The sequence below is a fragment of the Orycteropus afer genome, unplaced genomic scaffold (assembly GCF_000298275.1).
Source record: "Orycteropus afer afer isolate SDZICR_OR568_19922 unplaced genomic scaffold, OryAfe1.0 scaffold00056, whole genome shotgun sequence".
In the NCBI taxonomy this organism is placed as follows: Eukaryota; Metazoa; Chordata; class Mammalia; order Tubulidentata; family Orycteropodidae; genus Orycteropus; species Orycteropus afer.
This window is the reverse complement of record NW_006921643.1, coordinates 9,488,968-9,510,074: the sequence shown is the minus strand read 5'-3', so window position 1 is coordinate 9,510,074 and position 21,107 is coordinate 9,488,968. Positions and strand designations below refer to the sequence as shown.

Genomic DNA, 21,107 nt, shown 5'->3' with positions numbered 1-21,107 from the left:
TTGGTAAGGAAGAAGTCAAACTATCCCTATTTGCTGATGGAGCTCTGGTAGCATAGTGGCTAAGGTACTTAACTGCTAACCAGAGGGCTGGCGGTTCAAACCCACCAGCCACTCCTCAGAAGGAAGGTTGGGCAATCCTACTTCTGTAGTGATACTGCCTCGGAAACGCAAGGAGGGGTCGCTATGAGTCGGGCTGACTCGATGGCCCGTAACAACAACAAGGGCAAGTAAGGACTTCGTTTTTACACACCACTGATAGGGGCTCAGCTCCACCACTTACTGGCTGTTGACCTTATGGGCCTTTAACATCTCTAAGCTGTGGTTCTATTGTATTTAAAATAGGGATAATATAACTGTCCACCTCATAGTGTTAGAGTGAGAATTACAGGAGTTCTGTAGCCCAGAACATGTTAATAATGATGATGATTGTTATTATAAGGCCACATAATAATGAGCACAATTAGCACCTACTCAAACTTATGGAAAAAAAAGCTCCCTTGTCCCTTTCCTAGTCTCTTTTTGGCTTCTTTTACTGTCCTGATATCCACCAGCACTTTATTCTCCTAAATAGTGGGGCAAGTAGATGTTTTATAATGTTATATGTATATGTGTATGTATGTGTGTGTATATATATATATACATACCATGGTGGTACATTTGTACCATGGAGTGCAACTCAGCAATAAAAATGAAGGAACTATCTGATACACCTACACACAAAGACACACACAAATTCTAATGTTTATTGGTTTTGGTTTTCTATTCTTAGAGGTGTAATTCATGCATTTAGATCATATTAGAAAACAATTAGGATTTACACACCACTGATAGGGGCTCAGCTCCACCACTTACTGGCTGTTGACCTTATGGGTCAAATATATAATATAAATCATATAATTTGTGTACAGTGGGTGTATACAAGGGAGCCATGATGGCACAGTGGTTAAAGTACTCAGCTGCCAGCCAAAAGGTCGGCGGTTCAAACCCACCAGCCACTCCACAGAAGAAAGATGAGGCAGTCTGCTTCTGTAAAGATTTGTACACAGCCTTCAAAACCCTGTGAGGCAGTTCTAGTCTTTCCCATAAGATCACTATGAGTTGGGATCAACTTGACAGTAGTGGGTTTGGTTTTTGGGTTGGGTGTATACAATATTAACCGAACCAAAACCAAACCCACTGCCATTGAGTCGATTCCGACTCACAGCGGCCCCCACTGGGTTTCCGAGGCAGTAAATCCTTACGGAAGAAAGAAGATTGCCCCATCTTCTTTTTGCACAGTGGCTGATGGGTTTGATCCGCCAACCTCTGGTTAGCTGTCAAATGCCTTAGGCACTGCATCACCAGTTTCTGGGTCATAATAAGTATGTCTCATATTAGAAAACAATTAGGATGTACAAGGGACAGACGTACATTCCCCTCTGTGTGATATGAGGCTATGTGGAAAGCTGTGGAAGCAGATAGTAAACAGACAGATCCTTCATAATGATCTGTCTCATAACATTTCTTTTGATGCAGTGTTTGCCTTTTTAAAATCCTGGCTTAATACCCCTAAGTGCCTTGTTCCCGGGTTCCCCTCCCATCCCAACCAACAAACCCAGAATGTTTCCTTTACACATTAACCCTTTGCTGTCAAGGTTTGTGAGGCATCTGAAAGGCTTCCTATGGCTTTGCCAACAGGTTCTGAGTGCCCAGGAGTCTGTGCTATCTGCTACTACCACCTCTTGCAGGCAGTCAAAACAGTGTGAGGGTGGAGGGCAAAACCTCAGTCCCGGCCTCTCGGCTCTTGTGGGTTTCAGTCAGACCCCAGCTGTTATTTTAGTGCAACTTCAGTATTTAATTTGAGAATGTGTGTGGATCAGAAGCAGAGACCGAAATGTCACTTTTTTTTTTTTTTCACCTTGGCCAAATGATTAAGTTTGAAGTTCTAAAAAATGCACAGCCTGGTCCAGAGCTGTGTCCAACTGGAAACTGAAAAGCCCTCCCATGCCGAGGACCATCTTTCCATAACCACTGGCCATGCCCCCTGGCCCGTTCACTGTGGGCACCACCTGGGCAGTCTGTGGTTACTAATTGACCAGAGCCCTGTGCCCAGAGGCTCTCTTTCTCTCTTTGGAAGTGTATGTTGCACCTTTGCTGGGAAGAACATTCTATGGGTTTGTTTCATTTCCTACAGTGTTGAACGAGCCATAACCCGGAGCTACTGAGCCATGGCTGAAGGGGAGATCACAACCTTCACAGCCCTGACAGAGAAGTTTAACCTGCCGCCAGGGAATTACAAGAAGCCCAAACTCCTCTACTGTAGCAATGGGGGCCACTTCTTAAGGATCCTTCCAGATGGCACAGTGGACGGCACCAGGGACAGGAGTGACCAGCACAGTAAGCACCCCTCTCTGTTGTATTCCTTGCCTTTCTGTTATCTTCCTAAGTCAAGGATGGGAGAATATATAAGCATTGGAACCCTATTCTCCAAGGTTCTATTAAGACACGGCTCACTCAGAAGCAGAGATAACATGAAGGCATCATGGTGGGTATGGGAAATAGGGAGCGGTGGGGCGCATGGTCTATCTGAAGGTGATCTATTTCAAGTTTTTAATGATATTCTCTGCTGACCTAACAAAACTTCTTGGCGATCAGATTTGGCTGCCAGTGTTCAATTCCTATGCATTTTCCCAGGTTTCTATAACTAGCGAAAAGTCTGGTCCCCAAGGCTGGTCAGGGCCCTGCTTACTCCATGATGAGAACAGCCAGATGGGATTGGAGTGGTTAATCTTGCACAAAGACACAGGCTCAATTTCAAGTTAACTGACTCTCCAGGTTATGTTTCCACTGGGCTTGATTTGTGAAACCCTAGTTCATAATCATAGTCTTACACATTATAAATTATGCGGCCTTCACTCTGCATATCTTGCAGATGTGGTTGTGGTAACCAGGAGGGGTAAAGTGCTTCTCCAGACCGTATAGAAACTGGAGAGCAAGAGTGATTGGAGCCAAATGCTGCATCTCTCTCCCAGGCCTTCCTGCGAGCCCAGCTCTCAGATGATGTTGATAAATGAAGGTTTGACTTTGGAGAAAAGGATCTTCTTGACTATCTGAGTATAAAACTCTCTCCCTTCTGCTTTAGTACTCCTGGCATTGGTGTGTGTTTGATTTTGGGTCATTTGAGTCCTATAGTGATGCTATTGGAGATTCTCTGAGCACCACAGAGGCATTAGAGGTTGTAGAGCAGCCAAAAGTCAGATCTGTCCCTGCTTAGAGGGTCAGCAATCTAAAGAGTCAAACATCCTGCAAATTAAGGGGAAGGAAGTGTGGGTAACACCAGGAGACATGGGATAGCATAGGCAGAAAGTGAGATCCTGCAAGAGTGGCTCTCAAATGCAATGCAAAACGCAGGCTCACACATGGTAGCCTATATACTGGGCAGACTTTGTTGTTCATGGAATATGCACCTAAGATGGCAGGCTCTTACAAGTGTTCACTCTCTGCCCTTGGATGTACAGATAATGGGGTAGAAGCTGGCATGTGCAGACTGGGTAGCCTTGTCCTCCACAGGAAGGCTGAAGCCTGGGTTCATAGCTGTAGTATTAAATTCTTTGGCTTTGTTTTGATGGCCTGTCTTCAAATGGACCTGCCAAATGCACTATACTAAAAAGTAGCTATCAGAGTGAGGCAACAAAACAAAACAAACCCTTGTACTTAGTATGTTAAACATATACCTAAACAATGTTTGCTGCAAATAAATGGACTTAGATTGTAATTCAGTGTCAGGCATGGTACACGATTCATGCTATCCCAACACAGTGCATGGGGAACATGTTTTCATTCTTCTGGGTTTTTAATGTTTCTCCTAAGTTTTACTTGCCAATTTTCCAAACCAGTGGAGAATGATCTCTGGTCCTCAGAATCCTAGGGGAAAAGCAACCTTGGTGAGTTAATCAGGCATTTCTGGGAATTCTGGAGTAAAAGAAGCTACCATTACTAGAACTTCTGTTCAAACGGTATATGACTTCATTGCTGTCATTGAGCTGACTTCTGAATTCTGCTGTTGACTTGGCCGCCTGACCTCAGATGTCGGGAACCCTTGGAATGCAGCACATGGAGCTGTAGGAGTGTGTGTGTGTGTGTGTATGTGTGTATGTGTGTGTTTGCAGCCAAGTAATGCTGCAGCAATTATTTGCCAAGTACACTTGGGCAAGTTACTTAACCTCTCTGGCCTTACTTTCCTCACCTGTAAAGTAAGAATACTATTACCTGCCTCACAGGTTTCTTGGAAGGATTAAATGAGATAATGTAGTGAATAATGCAGTACCTGGCCCAGAGTAAGAAACTCAGCTGGTCAGTGTTGTTGTTGTTATCATCGTTGTCATCATCATCAAGATTTCCACTATGTGGAAATACAGTATAATACCTAAGGATCTCCCCCACTTCTGTAATATCACCTCCTAGGCAGGCCAAGCATCTAGATTCAGATTTTGATTTAGGGCCTCTCTGCCAACATTCAGAGTCATGTTGGCCTACTCACTTACCCTAGTACTAAGAACAAGGGCCAATGAGGTAAGAACTCAAAGTGGGCAAAAATCCACCTCCTATAAATGTCAGAAGAACTGGATAATTCTCATACTTCCTAAAGATTTAGGCCCTAGATTTAGAGGGAGAAACCTCGAATTCATATCCCTGCTTTGCGACTCTCTAGTTGGAATAGCACTGGACAATTAACATTCTTTCCATCTTGCATAAAGTGCTCTGCAAAAGCAGCTTCAAGTTTCCAACCCTGTGGTGACCCATCCTGACACTCAGAGGCCGTCTGCTGTATAGACATTTAGATGTCTCCAGTGTTCCCAGCTGTGCACTCTGGAGGAAAATCCTTTAATCTCACTGAGACTCAGTTTCTTCACCTGTGGAATGGAAATAATAACATGGCCCTGTGTGTCTCAAGAAGCTGCAAAGAGTTGTGTAATACAAGCAGGGAAGAAGATGCCTCCTGGGCATGGATGTACCCACTGAATGGGGTCTGTCGCCCTCTTCTGTCCAATGGTGGTACTACAGAAAGCCTTTCTGAATTTCAAAGATTATCAACCTTGGACAGACAGGAGGGATAATCCCTAGATAACCAAGATTAGTATAGAGTGGCAAGGGGAAGGACTCTCTTTCTTTATCATTAGTTTGAATGTGATTAAAAAAATGAGGTCACTGCTAGATGGTTACTACTCACCCACTAAGTAAAACTCCCCTTCAGGAAGAACATTTCTAAAAACCAATAAAATATTCTAAAAAATCTACAAAACTCATGCGAGATAGAACCATACATCATCAAGCTCTACCAGGCAAAAATAACTCCCTTCACAGCTTCTCTTGTTTCCCCGACCAGTTTATCTGTTCTGGGCAAATTTAAAACGTTTTTGAAATTTGTCTTCTTTCTACTCCTCACCTCACTACTGTCGAGTCGATTTTGACTCATAGCAACTCCTCCTTCGGTTTCCGAGGCAGTATCGCTATGGAAGTAGATTGCCCCATCTTCCTTCCAAGGAGTGGCTGGTTGGTTTGACCTGCCAGCCTTCTGGTTAGCAGTTAAGTGCCTTAGGCACTATGCCACCAGAGCTCCTTTCCTACTCCTAGGAAAATAAATTTCCAAGTATCTAACACAAGACCCTTCTTATAGTGGCATAAATATACACTGATCTTTGTGTGGGGGCTATTGTAATACAGGCCTAAGTAAAATGTTTCCATGAGAAGGAATTTCTGGCTTGTTGAGAAGGTGGTTGGTTTGGACTTTCTGCAACTCCTCAAATCACAGCTGTAGGCAAAATCAGACAGTAAGAGCTTCAGCATTGGGGGTCAGTAGGGTGCAGGGTTGTGACAAGATTTATTTTGGACTCCAGGACTTTGGGAGATGAGTAAATTGTGGTGTCACCAGGAGGGAGGATCCTGGAAGACAACCTGATATTGACTATCAGCTCCATTTTACACACACAGCATTTGAGAAGTGACTCGTGGACCCGGCAGCTCTCCTTGTACATTTATTTGTGTAAATATTTAAATTTTTCTTTCCTGCTGGACTCCCTGAGGATAGGACTTTGTCTCTTATTGTTCAACACTGTAATTTTCATGCCTAGCCATTGCCTGCACTTTGTAAATGCTCAGTAAACATTAATAGGATAAGTGAATGAATTGTAATGGCAGCAGGTAAATTCAAATTCATCGATATATCCAATAAATATCTACTGACCACCTGATATGTGCCAGGCATTGTGCTGGATGTTTTCATTTCTACCTAGCATAATTCTGTGAAATCATTAATTATTATCTATCTGAGAATACAGAAGCTATCAGCGCCTGTGACCAACTATTAACTGACACAGACCCATAACTTCTGCTCCCAAGACTATAAGGTCCTTTCTGCATCCCACCACCACCATGATGGTGGTTTCACCCATAAACTAATTAAATAGACACATTGGATCTGGCTAGTCAGGTAGGTTTACTAGTTTCCTAGTTCTGCGTCATCTTGGTAAAGTTACTCCTCTGTGTGCCTTAGTTTTCTTATTTTTACAGCAAGGATGACAATGGTACTTACATCACAGGAACACAGTTGTAAACATGATAAAACCCAAAACCAAAGCAGTTGCCGTCCAGTTGACTCTGACTCACGGTGACCCCATTTGTGCCAGAGCAGAACTGTGCTCTGTAGGGTTTCAATAGCTGATATGTTAGAAGCAGATAATCAACACTTTCTTTGAGGTCCCTCTGGGTGGACTTACACCACCGATCTTTCAGTTTGCAGCTGAGCACATTAACCACTGCACCACCCAGGGACTCCTTAAATGTGATTTTTGCACAAATGCTTAGCAAACTTCCAAGAACACAGTAAGTGCTCAAAAATGGTACCATCATCATCCCTACCACCACCATCACCTTCATCTTTTCTATGCTTGCCTGACCTTTCTCATCTACCCATCTGTTAATTTAAATGAATGGTCCTGATTGTTTACTGAACTGAGGGTGATGCTTCATCCCTGCTTCTGGGTGACTGTCTAGGTCTGGAGGTCTGAAGGCCAGCCATGGAGGCGTAATGGGCCCAGGTGCCGGCCCAGGAAGCCCTGCCCCATCTCTTTCCTCTCTGCAGAATGAGCTGGCTCAGGCAAAGGCAAGGAGGGGCCATGTTTGATTTTGCTTTTTCTGCTGAAGTTTCTTCACTAGCCAAAGGTGGTCATGACTTATTCCTCGACAGGATTAATAATTGCAACAATAACTGGAGAAGAAGAAGAATTCACAAATGTCCACACCCTGGAACTTCTTCATGTGGCCCACCACCTCACAGCTGGACCAGCACACAGAGACTGTGTGGAGAGCCGGATTACTGGCACCACTCACCACACAAATGGAAATGTTCCTGAGAAAACTGTGTGCCAATCAAATATTTATAAATCAAACCACATCCTAAATACACTAAAGGAGTTTGCTGGCCCAAAGAATCCTCTTTGCAGCCCTTTATAAAGGGCAGTCTTCTTCTCTAGAGAAAAATTCTTCCCTCCCTTGTTCTGAGGCAATCCAGACTTCTCTTCTCTGGCTCCCTCATAACCCCATGCAAATCTGCTTTGATAAGACTTGCCACCTAATAGTAAAGGCCCTGTGTTCCTCACCAGCTTGGCTAAAAGTCAAATTAGCTTTTCAAATGACCAAAATGGACAGAGTTGAGTCCTGTGGCCAGAAGTTGGGAGTGGGACAGCAGAGGTATTCAGTCAGGAGTGCTGTTCCTGAGGGTGTACTAACCTTCATCATATTTCATGCCCCTGCTCCTCAGCCACCCATTATCTGATTACATAAGAAGGATTTTTCTAGACAAACTTTTTCTTTAAAAAAAAGAATCGTACATTCCCTAGTCTACATAAAACATCTCCAGACCACCTTTTTCAGACCTTTAAGGAGTATCAGCCATCTTTACACATTCTAAGAAAGTTTGGAATATATACTCCAAACCACTGGAATTTTTTTTCCCAAACTCTTTTTCTTTTTCCTCCTCCGTCTTTCTCTAATGTTTCACGGAGCCCGGTTTGTGGCTACGTTTTAATTATGAATGCCACTGACATAAAACAACCTCACCGAGTTCTGAATGAGGCTGACCTCACTTTGGGTAAACACGGCAAAGGACGGGAAGTCTCCAACCCAGAATAAACCAGGCACATAATCACTCTTGGCTGTTCTTTGGAGGGCAGAGTGCACAGCTTCACTCTCCATACAGTTTTTCCGCTGAATGCACCAGTTGCAATCTTATTTGTAAAGATTCTTAGGGCACAATAGCGAGTTGTTCAGATTGCTTGGTAGTCAGAAACAGGGTGCAGTACCCAAAGCTCACTTCTCCTGGCATTAGCAGGCGCAAAACTGCTTTTCTTTCTTTGTGCACTTGGAAGTAAGGGGTTACATTTCTTACCAGGAATATACTACCATTAAGACCTAATGGGGAGTCTCTGGGCACTTCAATGATTAACATACTTGGTTGCTAACCAGAAAGCTGGAGGTTTGATTCCACCCAGAGGTGCCTTGGAAGAAAGCCCTGGTCATCTACTCTGAAAAAGCGGCAATTAAAACCCCTATGCAACACAGTTCTACTTTGACCACATGTGGTGTGGCCATGAGTTGGAACGACTCCACACAACTGGTTAAGACTTCTTTTTGAGGAGCAGAGGAGAAAACCAGAGCTACAGATTTATAATCCCTCAGGAAAAAAGGTGTGAATGCTGGAGGCTGGTTCTTCCGCTCAAAAGCTCAATGCTCCCTTTTACTCCTAAGTACATAGACTAGAAGCTCATGAAGGGGTTTGTCTTGGGCTGGGTTCTCTAGAGAGGCAAAACCAGTAAAGCTTGTGTGTGTGTGTGTGTGTGTGTGTGTGTTTAGTGAGAGAGAGAGAGAGAAATTAATCTCAAGGAAATGGATCCTGCAGTTGTAGAGACTGGCAAGATCCAAGTCCATGGGTCAGACATCAAGCTGGAAGCTTCTCCTGACTCATGTAGCTGCAGGGGCTCACAAACTCCGGATTGGCAGGCAGTATAGCCAGCTGCTGGCTTTAGAGGCTGACAGACCCAAGATTGGCAGGTAAGACAACAGGCTGTTGGCTCATAGGCAGCAAAGGCCACAATCCCAAGATCTGCAGGCAATACAGCAGGCCGCTGGTTTGAATCCAAGAACTATAGATAATGAGCCAGATGCAGGATGCAGATGGAGCAAAAAGCCAGAGAGCTTTCCCAGAGCTTTTCTATATATGTTAGAAGCAGGCCACACCCTGAAAAAAAACTCCCTTTCAACTGAGTGGCTGCTTATAAAAGATATCCTCATGGAGATGGTAATATTGTATCAGTTTTCAACATGGGGGATGGCTAATACCTAAAGCATTTGATTGCTAACCAGAAGGCTGGCAATTCAAACCCACCAGCCACTCCTTGGAAGGAAGGTTGGGCAATCTACTTCCATAATGATACCACTTCGGAAACCCAAGGAGGGGTCACTATGAGTCGGATCTGACTTGACGGTAGTGAGTTGTATTTTATTTATTTATTTCATGGTAAACCACTTAGAATCATGGCCCAGGCAAGTTGACATACAACCTTAACTATCACAGGGTTTAATGGATAAGCAGGGGGACTAGGTAGAAGCATTATTGGTTGTTTGTTGTTAGTTGCTGCAGAGTGGATTCTGACTCATGGTGACCCCATGTATGCAGAGCAGAATTGCTCTGTGGGGTTTTCAAGGATGTCACCTTTCAGAAACTGATTGCCACACCTGTTTTCCAAGACATCTCTGGGTGGGTTTGAACAGCCAACCTTTCGGCTAGTAGTTGAGCATCTATATATTTGTGCCACACAAAAGTGATTTTGTACATTTCAGGTAATTTGGCATTTATTTTCAATAAATAGCCCATTACTGAACCAACTCATCCAAATGCAATCCTAATAAAGGATTAGGAAGAGAACTATGGATTCTGTGGGGATACTTATTGCCAGAAATCCACTAGCAAATATTCTCTATCTTCTTCCAGTATGTTTTTCCCCCCAACATTTTATTATGTAAATTTTCTCTTACCCTACACTTTTTGCAATGCTTTATAAATTTGAATTTCGATAAGAAATTCTTATTATAGCACCTTTTACAAAGTTGCTTCCCATTCCTTCTGTTAAGTCAAAAAGCTGCTGTCCTTAATTCAGAATTGGAAGAAAATAAGTACCCTTTGGACAAAATAACATGTCTGCTTTAGCATAAAGTACCTGCCCCTTCATCCTTAGGATGCTTTAAAGCCTTCCCCGCCCCAAGATAGCCCAAAATGGACGTCCTAAACTTCAGTGTAGGATAAATAAGAGGTACTCCTCCCCCTTTGCTCTGGTGCTAAACCTGGGAGAGGGGGCTGGAAAAGGGGACTGGATGGACAAGGTGCTGTTTTAGTGGCCTTTCACCCTGTTCTGCCTCACCAATTCCCTAGTTCCCTGTCTGCTGCCCCCAGGAAAACCCCCCTCCTATGGGAGCTCTGGTAGCATAGTGGCTAAGACACTTGACTGCTAACCAGAAAACTGGGGGTTCAAACCCACCAGCCACTCCTCAGAAGGAAGATGGGGCAATCTACCTCTGTAGTGATACTGCCTCGGAAACCCAGGGAGGGGTCCCTATGAGTTGGGTCCAACTCGACGGCAACAACAACAACAACAATGGCTACTGTGCTCAAGCATAGCTGCAACCTGGCCCAGGCTGTTCTGGGGCACAGATCATCAAAGGTTCACCAGGACCAAAACCATGACGTTTGGGCAACTCTGAGTGTTTGTTTATCAACTGAGAACCCTGGTCATTCTTAACTCAGAATTTTGTTTTTAAAGAAAGTAAGCATTAGGATAAAGATGAAATTCTGTCTACTCCCCTCCTAGTACTCTTCCTTCTCTTCCTCCCCAGAGCAACCACTTGTATAAATTTGGTCTCTATCTAGTGTACATTTTTATGTTTGTTGTTGTTGTTGTTATGTGCCGTCGAGTCGGCCCCGACTCATAGCGACCCCTCCTTGGGTTTTCGAGGCAGTATCACTACAGAAGTAGGAATGCCCAACCTTCCTTCCGAGGAGTGGCTGGTGGGTTTGAACTGCCAGCCGTCTGGTTAGCTGGCAAGTGACTTAGCCACTATGCTACCAGAGCTCCTATGTTTAGAATATATATATATATGGGAGCTCTGGTGGCATAGTGCCTAAGGCATTTGACTGCTAACCAGAAGGCTGGTGGTTCAAACCCACCAGCCACTCCTCGGAAGGAGGGTTGGGCAATCTACTTCTATAGTGATATTGCCTCAAAAACCCAAGGAGGAGTCGACATGAGTCAGATATGACTCGACGACAGTGGGTTTGTTTTTTTTTGATACACGTATATTCATTATTCATAAGGTATGTGCATTGTTTTGTGGGCTCTTATTTTTACAAAAATATTTAAGGAATAAATATTCTTCTGCAATTTGCGCTTTTTTTTTTTTCCCCACAGTACATTATTTTCTGCTTTTCTTTGAAAGGGAAATGCTGCTACATATGCAGATAAACAGAGAGAGAGGTTTTTAGTTTTTGAATTTGCGTTTTCTTTTAGCTCAAAGGCAATGGATTTTTTTTTTTTTTTTTTTTATGTTGCTGTGGTAGTTAAGGTTATGTGTCAATTTGGCTGGGCCTGGTTTTGAGTGGCTGGGCAGCTGGACGTAGTTATTCCCCATGATGAAACTGGTAATCAACTCCATGGTGGAATCTACCGTGAGTAGCTGAGTAGATGCCTTAGGGATGTGGTCTGTTTCCCGTATATAAGCAGCAGCTCTGAGAAAGGTCTTGAGCTTTTTGGCACATCTGGATCTTGCATTTGGCCAAGTCATCAGTGAGTGGTCAGCCATGTTGTCTGCCAGTCTTGGGACTGTTGATGGACTTGAACTCATGGCCTGCCATGTGCTTGATAATCTTTGGACTGTGCCATTTCACTTGTCAACCTTGGGTTTGTCAGCCTCAGCAGCCAGCAGCCAGCAGCTGCCTGAGTTAAGAGACACCTCAGGTCCAGTGGGCTGGGAGCAAGAGGCAGAGGTGAAGCCCAAGGTCAAGGGGTTTTTACCCAGCCCTTTAGAGCTGAAACTTTGAACTCAGACTTCTAGCCTCCTAAACTGTAAGAGAATAAATCTCTGTTTGTTAAAACCACTCATTTGTGGTATATCTGTTATAGTGGCACTAGAGAACCAAAACAGTTGCTTTATTATTCATACATTCATTGGTCTGTATACCTAGTTGTGTGTAAGCCCCCTGAAAAGCAGAGACCATGTGTGGCATTCAGCACCGTTCTCAGTACATAATAGATGCTGGATAAATAGGTGTTGATTGAATAGCTCTCTCCATCCATCTGGCCCTGAACTACAAGAGGAAGAAGGTGCTGCTTCAGACGAGGCCCCTTTTTCTGAGGCCCCCCCTTTCTCATGCTCTCTCTTTACTCACTTTTCCTCAGCAGCAGGATGTAGGCTTGGAAAACTGGAATTAAGTCCCACTAGAGAGTTGGACACCTAGTCAGCTAAGCGAGCAGCTCAGGCTGGGTGTTACTCCTTCCCGCCAGCCCTGCTTGCAGAAGGATATATGTTTAGGAAACCTAGCCAGAAAGAAATCTAGTGAAAATGAGCTATGAAACTTGGACATCCTGGAGAAATAATATTTACAGAGGAAACTCTTGAGACGAACTCTCACCAGTGCAACAACCCTGGTGGCAGGCCTTGAGGCTGAAGGCTGAAGTCATGTGCTTAGCAGCCCTCTGGCTCTTATTTACCCCTGTAAGGCCTTTATGTGGCTATGATCAGACTCCACAGATGATAAAGTCAACTCCACAGACCCCCTGGCAAGACTGACAGGGACTATCTAAGGCAGCAGGACAGAAATGAAGTAGGAAATGGAAAGGGTTTTAAAAAGTCTTCCTTAATTACCTAAAAGGAAGCGCCTTTGGGATTTCTATGTTGTTAGGTGTCATCAAGTCTGTTCCAACACATAGCGACCCTATGTACAACAGAACGAAACACTGTCTGGTGCTGGGCCATCCTGCCAACTATTGCTATGTTTGAGCCCAATGTTGTAGCCACTGTGTCAAGACATCTCATTGATGTCATCCCCTTCTGCAGGGACTAGTCCTCTCTAATAACATGTCCAGACAACTTTTAAGAAGCATTCTGGCTGTACTTTGTCCAAGATAGATTAGTTCGTTTTTCTGGCAGTCCATGATATATTCAATATTCTTCACCAACATTGTAATTCAAATACATCAATTTTTCTTCAGTCTTCCTTATTCATTGTAGAGCTTCCACATGCACAGGAGGCAGTTGATAATACCGTGGCTTGGGTCAGGTGCACCTAAGTTCTCACAGTGACATCCTTGCTTTTGAACATTTTAAAGAGCTCTTTTTTGCAGCACATTTGCCCAGTGTAGTATGTCATTTGTTTTCTTGACTATTGCTTCATGGATGTTGGTTGTGGATCCGAGTAAAATGAAATGCTTAACAACTTCAATCTTTTCTCCATTTGTCATGATCTTGCTTATTGGTCCAGTTGTGAGGATTTTTGTTTTTTTATGTTGAGGTGTGATCCATACTAAACGCTTGGATCTTCATCAGTCTTTGATCTTCATCAGTAAGTGCTTCAAGACCTCTTTGCTTTCAGCAAGCAAGGTTGTGTCACCTGCATTATTGCAGGTTATTAATAAGTCTTCCTCTAATCCTGATGCCATGTTCTTCTTCATATAGTCCAGCTGCTCAAATTATTTGCTCTGCATACAGATTGAATAGTATGGCAAAAGGATATGACCCTGTTGCACACTTTTCCTGATTTTAAACCATGCAGTATTCCTTTGTTCTGTTCAAATGACTGCCTCTTGGTCTATGTACAGGTTCCTCATGAGCAAAATTAAGTGTTCTGTAATTTTCATTCTTTGCAATATTATCCATAATTTGTTATGATCCACATAGTCAAATGCCTTTGTATAACCAATAAAACACAGGTAACATCTTTCTGGTAGTCTCTGCATTCAGCCAAGATCCATCTGACATCAGCAATGTTATCCCTCTTTTCCATCTCCTCTTCTGAATCTGGCCTGAATTTCTGGCAGTTCTGCATTGATATACTGCTGCAGCTGTTTTTGAATGGTGGGGGATTTCTATAGCACTTACAATGTGTCTGACTACCTACATATATGACTGGTAGGTGGACAAAAGTCCCAGGCAATTAACATCACTCCATCCCAAGGCTACAAATGCATCTTGAATGAACATCTGGCATTTTGTACATGTCTGATCTGGAACACAAGAGGACCCACGAAGGGGAGTATGGCTAGGTTCCGACTAATCCATCCATAAGTGGAGCCTATGAGGCACAGTGAAAGAGAGGAGGTACTTGGGGTACCCTTATTAGTATTATTTTGGGTAACACATGCCTCCAGAGACTATTGTGAAGAGTTGAGGTCACATATTGTCATCATGTACCACTGAGTCAATTCTGACTCCTAGCTACCCAATAGGACAGAGTAGAACTGCCCCATAGGGTTTCCAAGGCTGTAGTCTTTACAGAAGCAGACTGCCACTTCTCTTTTCTGTGCAGTGATGGGTGGGTTCAAACTACTGACCTTTTGTTAGCAGTCGTGCACTTAATGATTATGCCACCAGAGCTCCTTTGAGGTCACATAAACACTATGCAAATGATAAGAGTCATCCACATTTATTTAGCAGGCTCTGTACTAGGCACTTTCCATTCATTAAATAATTTAATCCTCACACCAATCCCATGAAGTAGGTACTATTGATATAGATAAGTAAACAAAGGTAAACAACTTGACCTACAGTCATACAGCTAATATGTAACCAGAACAGAATAAATCCATGCAGTCTGATTTTGGAGATCACATTCTTTAATTCTATACTGCTTATACCAAGATAGAAATGAGCACAGTGCCTGGCACATTATAAAAACCAGACTCCAAACTCACTGCCATTGAGTCAATTCTGACTCATAGTGACCCCTATTGGATTTACAAGGCTGTAAATCTTTATGAAAGCAGATTGCCCCATTCTCCTCTCAAAGAGCAGCTGGTGGGTTTGAACCACTAACCTTCTGGTTAGTAGCCAAATACCCCACCCACTTCAGCACCAGAGCTCCTCATCAGTGATTAATAAATGGATCTCCCTTTCTTTTGCTGATAAATTGATAGAGAAATGTATGTGAAAATTCTCTGAAAACTGTAAAGTACAATGACAATCAAAGCCAAAAACCAGTTGCCATCGAGTTGATTCCAACTCATGGCCACCCCATGTGTGTCAGAGTAGAACTGGGCTCCACAGGATTTTGAATGGCTGGTTTTTCAGAAGTACATCACCAGGCCTTTCTTCTGAGGCACTCCTGGGTAAACTCAAACCTCCAACCTTTCAATTAGCAGCCAAGTGTGTTAACTGTTGGCAACAACCAGGGACACTAAAAATAGAGGGAATTTTTAAAATGCATTTATGTTTTAAATAACACTTATTAGATTCAACATAAAGTCACAGTGGAAGAAGCCTCTTGAGTTTCCAAAGGTTTACTCTAAATGTCATTCTGGCAGTTTGTGGAGAAGATCTGTCTACCACACCAAGTAGAGCTAGATAAGAGCCACTTGATGTACATTTCTAGCAGCATTTGATGTAACAAATGGTGGCTCTACTTTTACCTTGAAGCACATTTTAAGCCTTTAAGGCACTTATTTTTAAATAGCTTTATTGAGATAGAATTCATATACCATGTACTTCACCCACTTAAAGTTTTTGTTTTTTTGTTTGTTCATTCACAGATTCCTACAACTATCACAGTTTTAGAGCATTTTCATAACCCTAAAAAGAAACCTTGTACTTCTTACCCATAATGGTCCCATGTGCCTATGACTCTATCCCTACCTCACCAGGCCTTGACAAACACTAATCTAGTTTGTGTCTCTATGGATTTGCCTATTCTGGACAATCCACTTAAATGGAATCATAGTATAGGTGGTATTTTGTGACCAGCTCCTTTCACTTTCAAGATTTATCTGTGCTATAGCAATATCAGTACTTCATTCCTATTCATTACTGAATAATATTTCTTGTATAAGGTATTGCTATGAAATCTATATATTTGCTTCATAGAATGTTACAGCTAGAAGGAACTTTAAGGACTGAGCCTAAGCCCCATTTTACTCATGAGGAGACTGTGGTCAAGACAGGTTAAGCAGTCCAGCCAAGGTCATCCAGCTGGTTGGTGGCAGGGCCATGCCTTAAGCTTGTAACAACTCTCAACTTGGACCCATGTTACTTCACTCCATAAAATATCACTGGAAACATAATTCAATGTGCACAGCTTATTAGAGATGGGCTGGTGGAATCATCTCTGCAAATATTAGCTGAACCTCATTCATTCAACACATTTTATTGGCTATCCACTATATTTAGGACACTGTGCAAGGTGCTGGAGATACTAGAGGGAACAGGATTGGCAAGATCACTGCACTTCCTCCCAGAGCGTACATTCTCCTGGGGAGGCAGAAATAAATGAGTAAACCCCTAAATAATTACACATATATATGTTAAGTTCCATGAATGAAACTGGGGAAGAGAATGATGTTGGTGGCTAGGACACCATTGGCACAGATGGTAGGGTAGGGGTGAAAGGACCTGTTATATACAGGAATATAGGGTACTTGGGGAAGGCCTTTCTGAGATAAGGATATTTAGACCTGGAAGAGGAGAAGGAGCCAACCTTGTGAGGATCTGCAGGAAGAAGATGCCAAAGCATGTGCCAAGGTCCCGAGATGGGAAAGTGCTTGGTGTGCTGAAGGAAGTGAAAGGCTGGAGCAGGGTGAATGAAATGAGTGAGCAAGTGGTGTGAATTGAGCCAGGAAACAGGAGAGAGCACAAATCACACATGGAGGCTCTTTGGCCTGTTCTCCCAACACAACCATCTCAGAGCTAACTCAGGGCTGAGGATAGGAAGATCTATGGGAAAATAGGTTGATGGCCTCCAGTTTCCTTCCTGCTATTTAAATAAACTACATTTACCACAGGAAGTTAGGGGAGGCCCTGAGTCTCTGGAGCATAGACTTCCTAGGAGAAGAGAACTGCATCATCAGTAAGAGTGATGTAACTGTGTATCACCCTTGGGATGAATGAAAGGATGAGGAACAAAGAGGGAAATGAGAAATGTGGATGTATTTATTAACAGGGGGTCAGTTAAATGATTTTGGTATAGACACATAATAGAACATAGTTCAGCTGGCAAAAGGAACAAGGTTAACTCTCGGTGCTGATGTGGAAAATCTCCAAGTTAAGTTAAAAAAAAAAAAAAAAGAAGGAAGGAAGGAAAGAAAGAAAGGCACAGGACTGAATGTGTAATATGTTACCATTTGTGTTAGTAAAGATGTATTTCCTAATAGATGTATAAAATCTCTGTAGGAGGAAGTGTTTCCTTGTTTATTTCTACCCTCTTCAGAACAATGCACATTCTGGGAGGAGAACTAGGATTTCTCTGTTCTGTTCATCATCATATCCCCAACAGGAAGAGCAAGAGGAAGATGTAAAAACATTTCTTTTTCATATTGTACTTTGTATTGGTGGCAATATATACAATCAAACACATATCCATGCACAATTTCTACGTAACAGTTGGATGACATTGTTTACATCTCTCACACTGTGACACCAATCTCACTATCTTTACCCATATTGTTTCATCATTATTAAATTAGGCTCTCTGACCCTTAAAATTCTGATCTGTTGTCAATTTATACTCACACAGATAGTCCTTAGAGCTCTATGCTGGAGGCAAACATTCTTTATTAATCGGGTTAAATTGTTTAGTGTAATGATGGCTTCGTGGAATAGTTTTGGCTCAAGGCTTAAAGATTATTTCTGGGCATCAGATTTGGGGGCTGAGAGGGAGACTTTTACTGTCTACTCTTATATGATTTCTAAATGGGAAGAATGGGATTGTATTTCTTATTCAAAGAAATTAGATGAAAGATGACAACAAAGAAAAGGCAATTGAGGGGTCTAGATCTGCCAACCAAAAGCCCCACATTCCAGCCTCCCCTGCTCCTCGGCCTGTGACAAAGCTGACCTGGATCAGAGAAGTCAGCTTGTCCTCCCACAGAACTAACTACTGAGTGGTCACTGGTTCCTTGTCCAGATTTACTCCTATTGGGAATGATCGTTGTGATGATCTGATGCCCAAAGAAATTCTCCATAGAGTCCAGAAAGAACTCTGAATCCCAAGTGTGAACAGTCAAAGCACCTCCCTTTAGGGACACTGTGGGATGAATACTCAGAGGTATGATAATTATCAAATAGGTATGGAATGCCAATTACATATCTCACACTGGGCGAGGCACCTTGGGAATGTCGGTCCATGTAAATGGAGACAGTGTCACTCAGTATAACTCATGGTCCTTGTCCTCAACCTCAAGAATTCTCAACCTCAACACTAATGATGTTTTGGACTGAATAACTGTTTGGGGATGGTGGGGACTGTCCTATGTGCTGTAGGATGATTAGCCGCATCCTTGGTCTCCCCTTCTCCGTTGTGACAACCAAATATATCTCCAGACCTTGGCAAATTGTCTCCTAGGAAACAAAATCGCCCCCAGTGGAGACCTATAATTCTCACTGCTTTGTTTGCAAGTAATTGCTTCATTCTCAAAAGCCAGAGATTTTCCCTCAGCCTGTACCCCAATTGGGGTACAACTGCTACAGAGATCAGGGGTGATTGAACTTCACTGTGAACAAGTTCCCTGAGTTTCATATTTAGCCACCACTCTTAGCTCCCTAGGAATCTCTTCTGTTTGGGAAAATAATCTCAGATTTTTAAAAACAAGGAAAAAAGAAAAAAAAAAAAACCTGTTGACAAGAATCTCTCCAATGGCTAGAAGGCCCAGGCCATACAGGGACACCCCAAAGCAAGTTTATAATTAAAGCAGAACACATAAAGTCTGGCCAGTTAGTTACCCTCTCTATATCACTACAAGATGGACAATAGAGCCTAGGGAAGTGAATGCCATTTCCTACTGTGATTATTTTGCTCTAGGAAGGAGCTCTGGTGGTGTAGTGGTTAAAGCATTTGGCTGCTAACCAAAATGTTTGTGCTTTGAACCCACCAGCCACTCCATGGAAAAAAGATGAGGCAGTCTGCGTCTATAAAGATTTACAGCCTTGGAAACCCAATGCAGGTTGCTATGAGTTGGAATCAAATCGATAGCAGTGAGTTTGAATTCTGAGGTAACAGAGGGAAGTCCCTGGGTAGTACAAATGGTTAACATGCTTGGCTGCTAACCAAAGCCTGGAGGTTTGAGTCCACCAAAGGGGCCTTGAAAGAAAGGCCTGGTGATCTACTTCCAAAAAATCAGCCATTGGAAACCCTATGGAGCACAGTTCTTCTCTGACACATATGGGGTCACCATGAGTCGGTGTCAACTCCACGGCAACTGGTTATTTTAACAGAGAAGGAGAAAGGAACCAGGCAGTGTGAGAGTGTGTGCAGGGTCATTTTATCTCACACGGAGTGGACAGTGGGTGAGCCTGCCATCAGCTCTCCTCCCTTTTTCAAGAACAACATTCCCAAGGGACAGCTTTCCTTGGAGGGCAAAGAAAAGGGAACTGTATTACTATGTTTTCATTAACTTGAGACTCATCCTCAAGGCCTCTGTGAAATGAATGAGCATGACTTTCCATGGCTAACTGTTCTGGCTGCCGAGTCCTATCGGCAAAAGCCTAGTGTTTATTTACTTTTGTTCGTGTTATTTTTATTACAGTTCAGCTGCAGCTCAGTGCGGAAAGCGTGGGGGAGGTGTATATAAAGAGCACCGAGACCGGCCAGTACTTGGCGATGGACACCGACGGGCTTTTATACGGCTCAGTAAGTATGAGGCTGACCTGCTTCCAGACACGGCCAAGGTTTGAGGTTTCCAGAAATCTTGAGGGATGTAAACTATAAAGCAACAATTACTTTCTGTTGTTTTTTCCAGTAGGACACAAACAATTTTAAGAGTTTATTATGGTATTCTCTCAAAATACTTAAATGTATTATCACATATACATAGAAGAAACTGTGGTTAAAGTTTTAGTAATGCATCAGTCACTCATTTGAGAATGCCTAATCATCATTTCACTCCTCGGAAGGAAGGTTGGGCAATCCTACTTCCGTAGTGATACTGCCTCGGAAACCCAAGGAGGGGTCGCTATGAGTCGGGGCCGGCTCGACGGCACATAACAACAACAATCATCATTTATTACAAAAATATTTCTTGAGCACCTACTATGTGCCAGGTACTTTGCTAGGGGCTGGAGATAGAATGATGACCAATCAGGTTCTAACCCTGCCTTCATGCAGCTTACATTTGGGACAAACTCATCTTTTTAATGTACTCTAGGAACAGGAAGAATACTGCCTCTTCTTCATTTATAGTCTAGTGAAATAACTGAGTGGTGGCGCAGTGGTTAAGTGCTTGACTGCTAACTGAAAAGTTCCAACTCACCCAGTGGCTCCACAGAAGACAGATCAGGTGATCTGCTCCCCTAAAAATTACAGCCTAGAAAACCCTGGGGGGCAGTTCTACTCTGTCCTATGGGGTCACTATCAGTTCAAATCAACTCGACAGCATATAACAACAAATGTACTTTACAACATGTACAAGAAAAGGGAACTGCATTTCTGTGTTTTGATTATTTTGAACCTCATCCTCTAGGGCTCTGTGAAATGAATGAGCATGACTTTCTATGGCTAACTGTCCTGGCTGTCGGGTCCAATTGGCTAAAGCCCAGTGTTTATTTACTTTTGTTTGTGTTATTTTTATTTCAATTCAGCTACAGCTCAAGTATATGTAACTAGTACAAGTAACAAGATAGTTTAGATGATTTGAGAACAAGATGAGAACTGTTTAACTGGACACTCTGCTATACCTAGAGAAACAGTGCAGATGTTAGTATTGATGTACATTGTCAGGGGTGGGCAGCTCAGCAGTTTTGTTTTAATGTGTTTTAGTAACTGTAGGTGAGTGTCTCACTATAGGTGTGTCTCTTAAGCTCTTTACAAAAATTGCAGAGCC

The 21,107-nt window shown here is 42.9% G+C and overlaps 1 protein-coding gene across 1 annotated transcript in view; it reads left to right on the top strand.

Annotated features, from left to right (window-relative positions):
• The first annotated feature begins 2,207 nt into the window (after positions 1–2,207).
• FGF1 (fibroblast growth factor 1) overlaps positions 2,208–21,107 on the top strand; it is a 25,931-nt gene continuing 7,031 nt past the window's right edge. Inside the window, exons 1-2 of the mRNA XM_007939065.2 lie at positions 2,208–2,376; positions 19,815–19,918. Coding sequence (XP_007937256.1) covers positions 2,208–2,376; positions 19,815–19,918 — 273 coding nt within the window. The remainder of the gene's footprint in view (positions 2,377–19,814; positions 19,919–21,107) is intronic.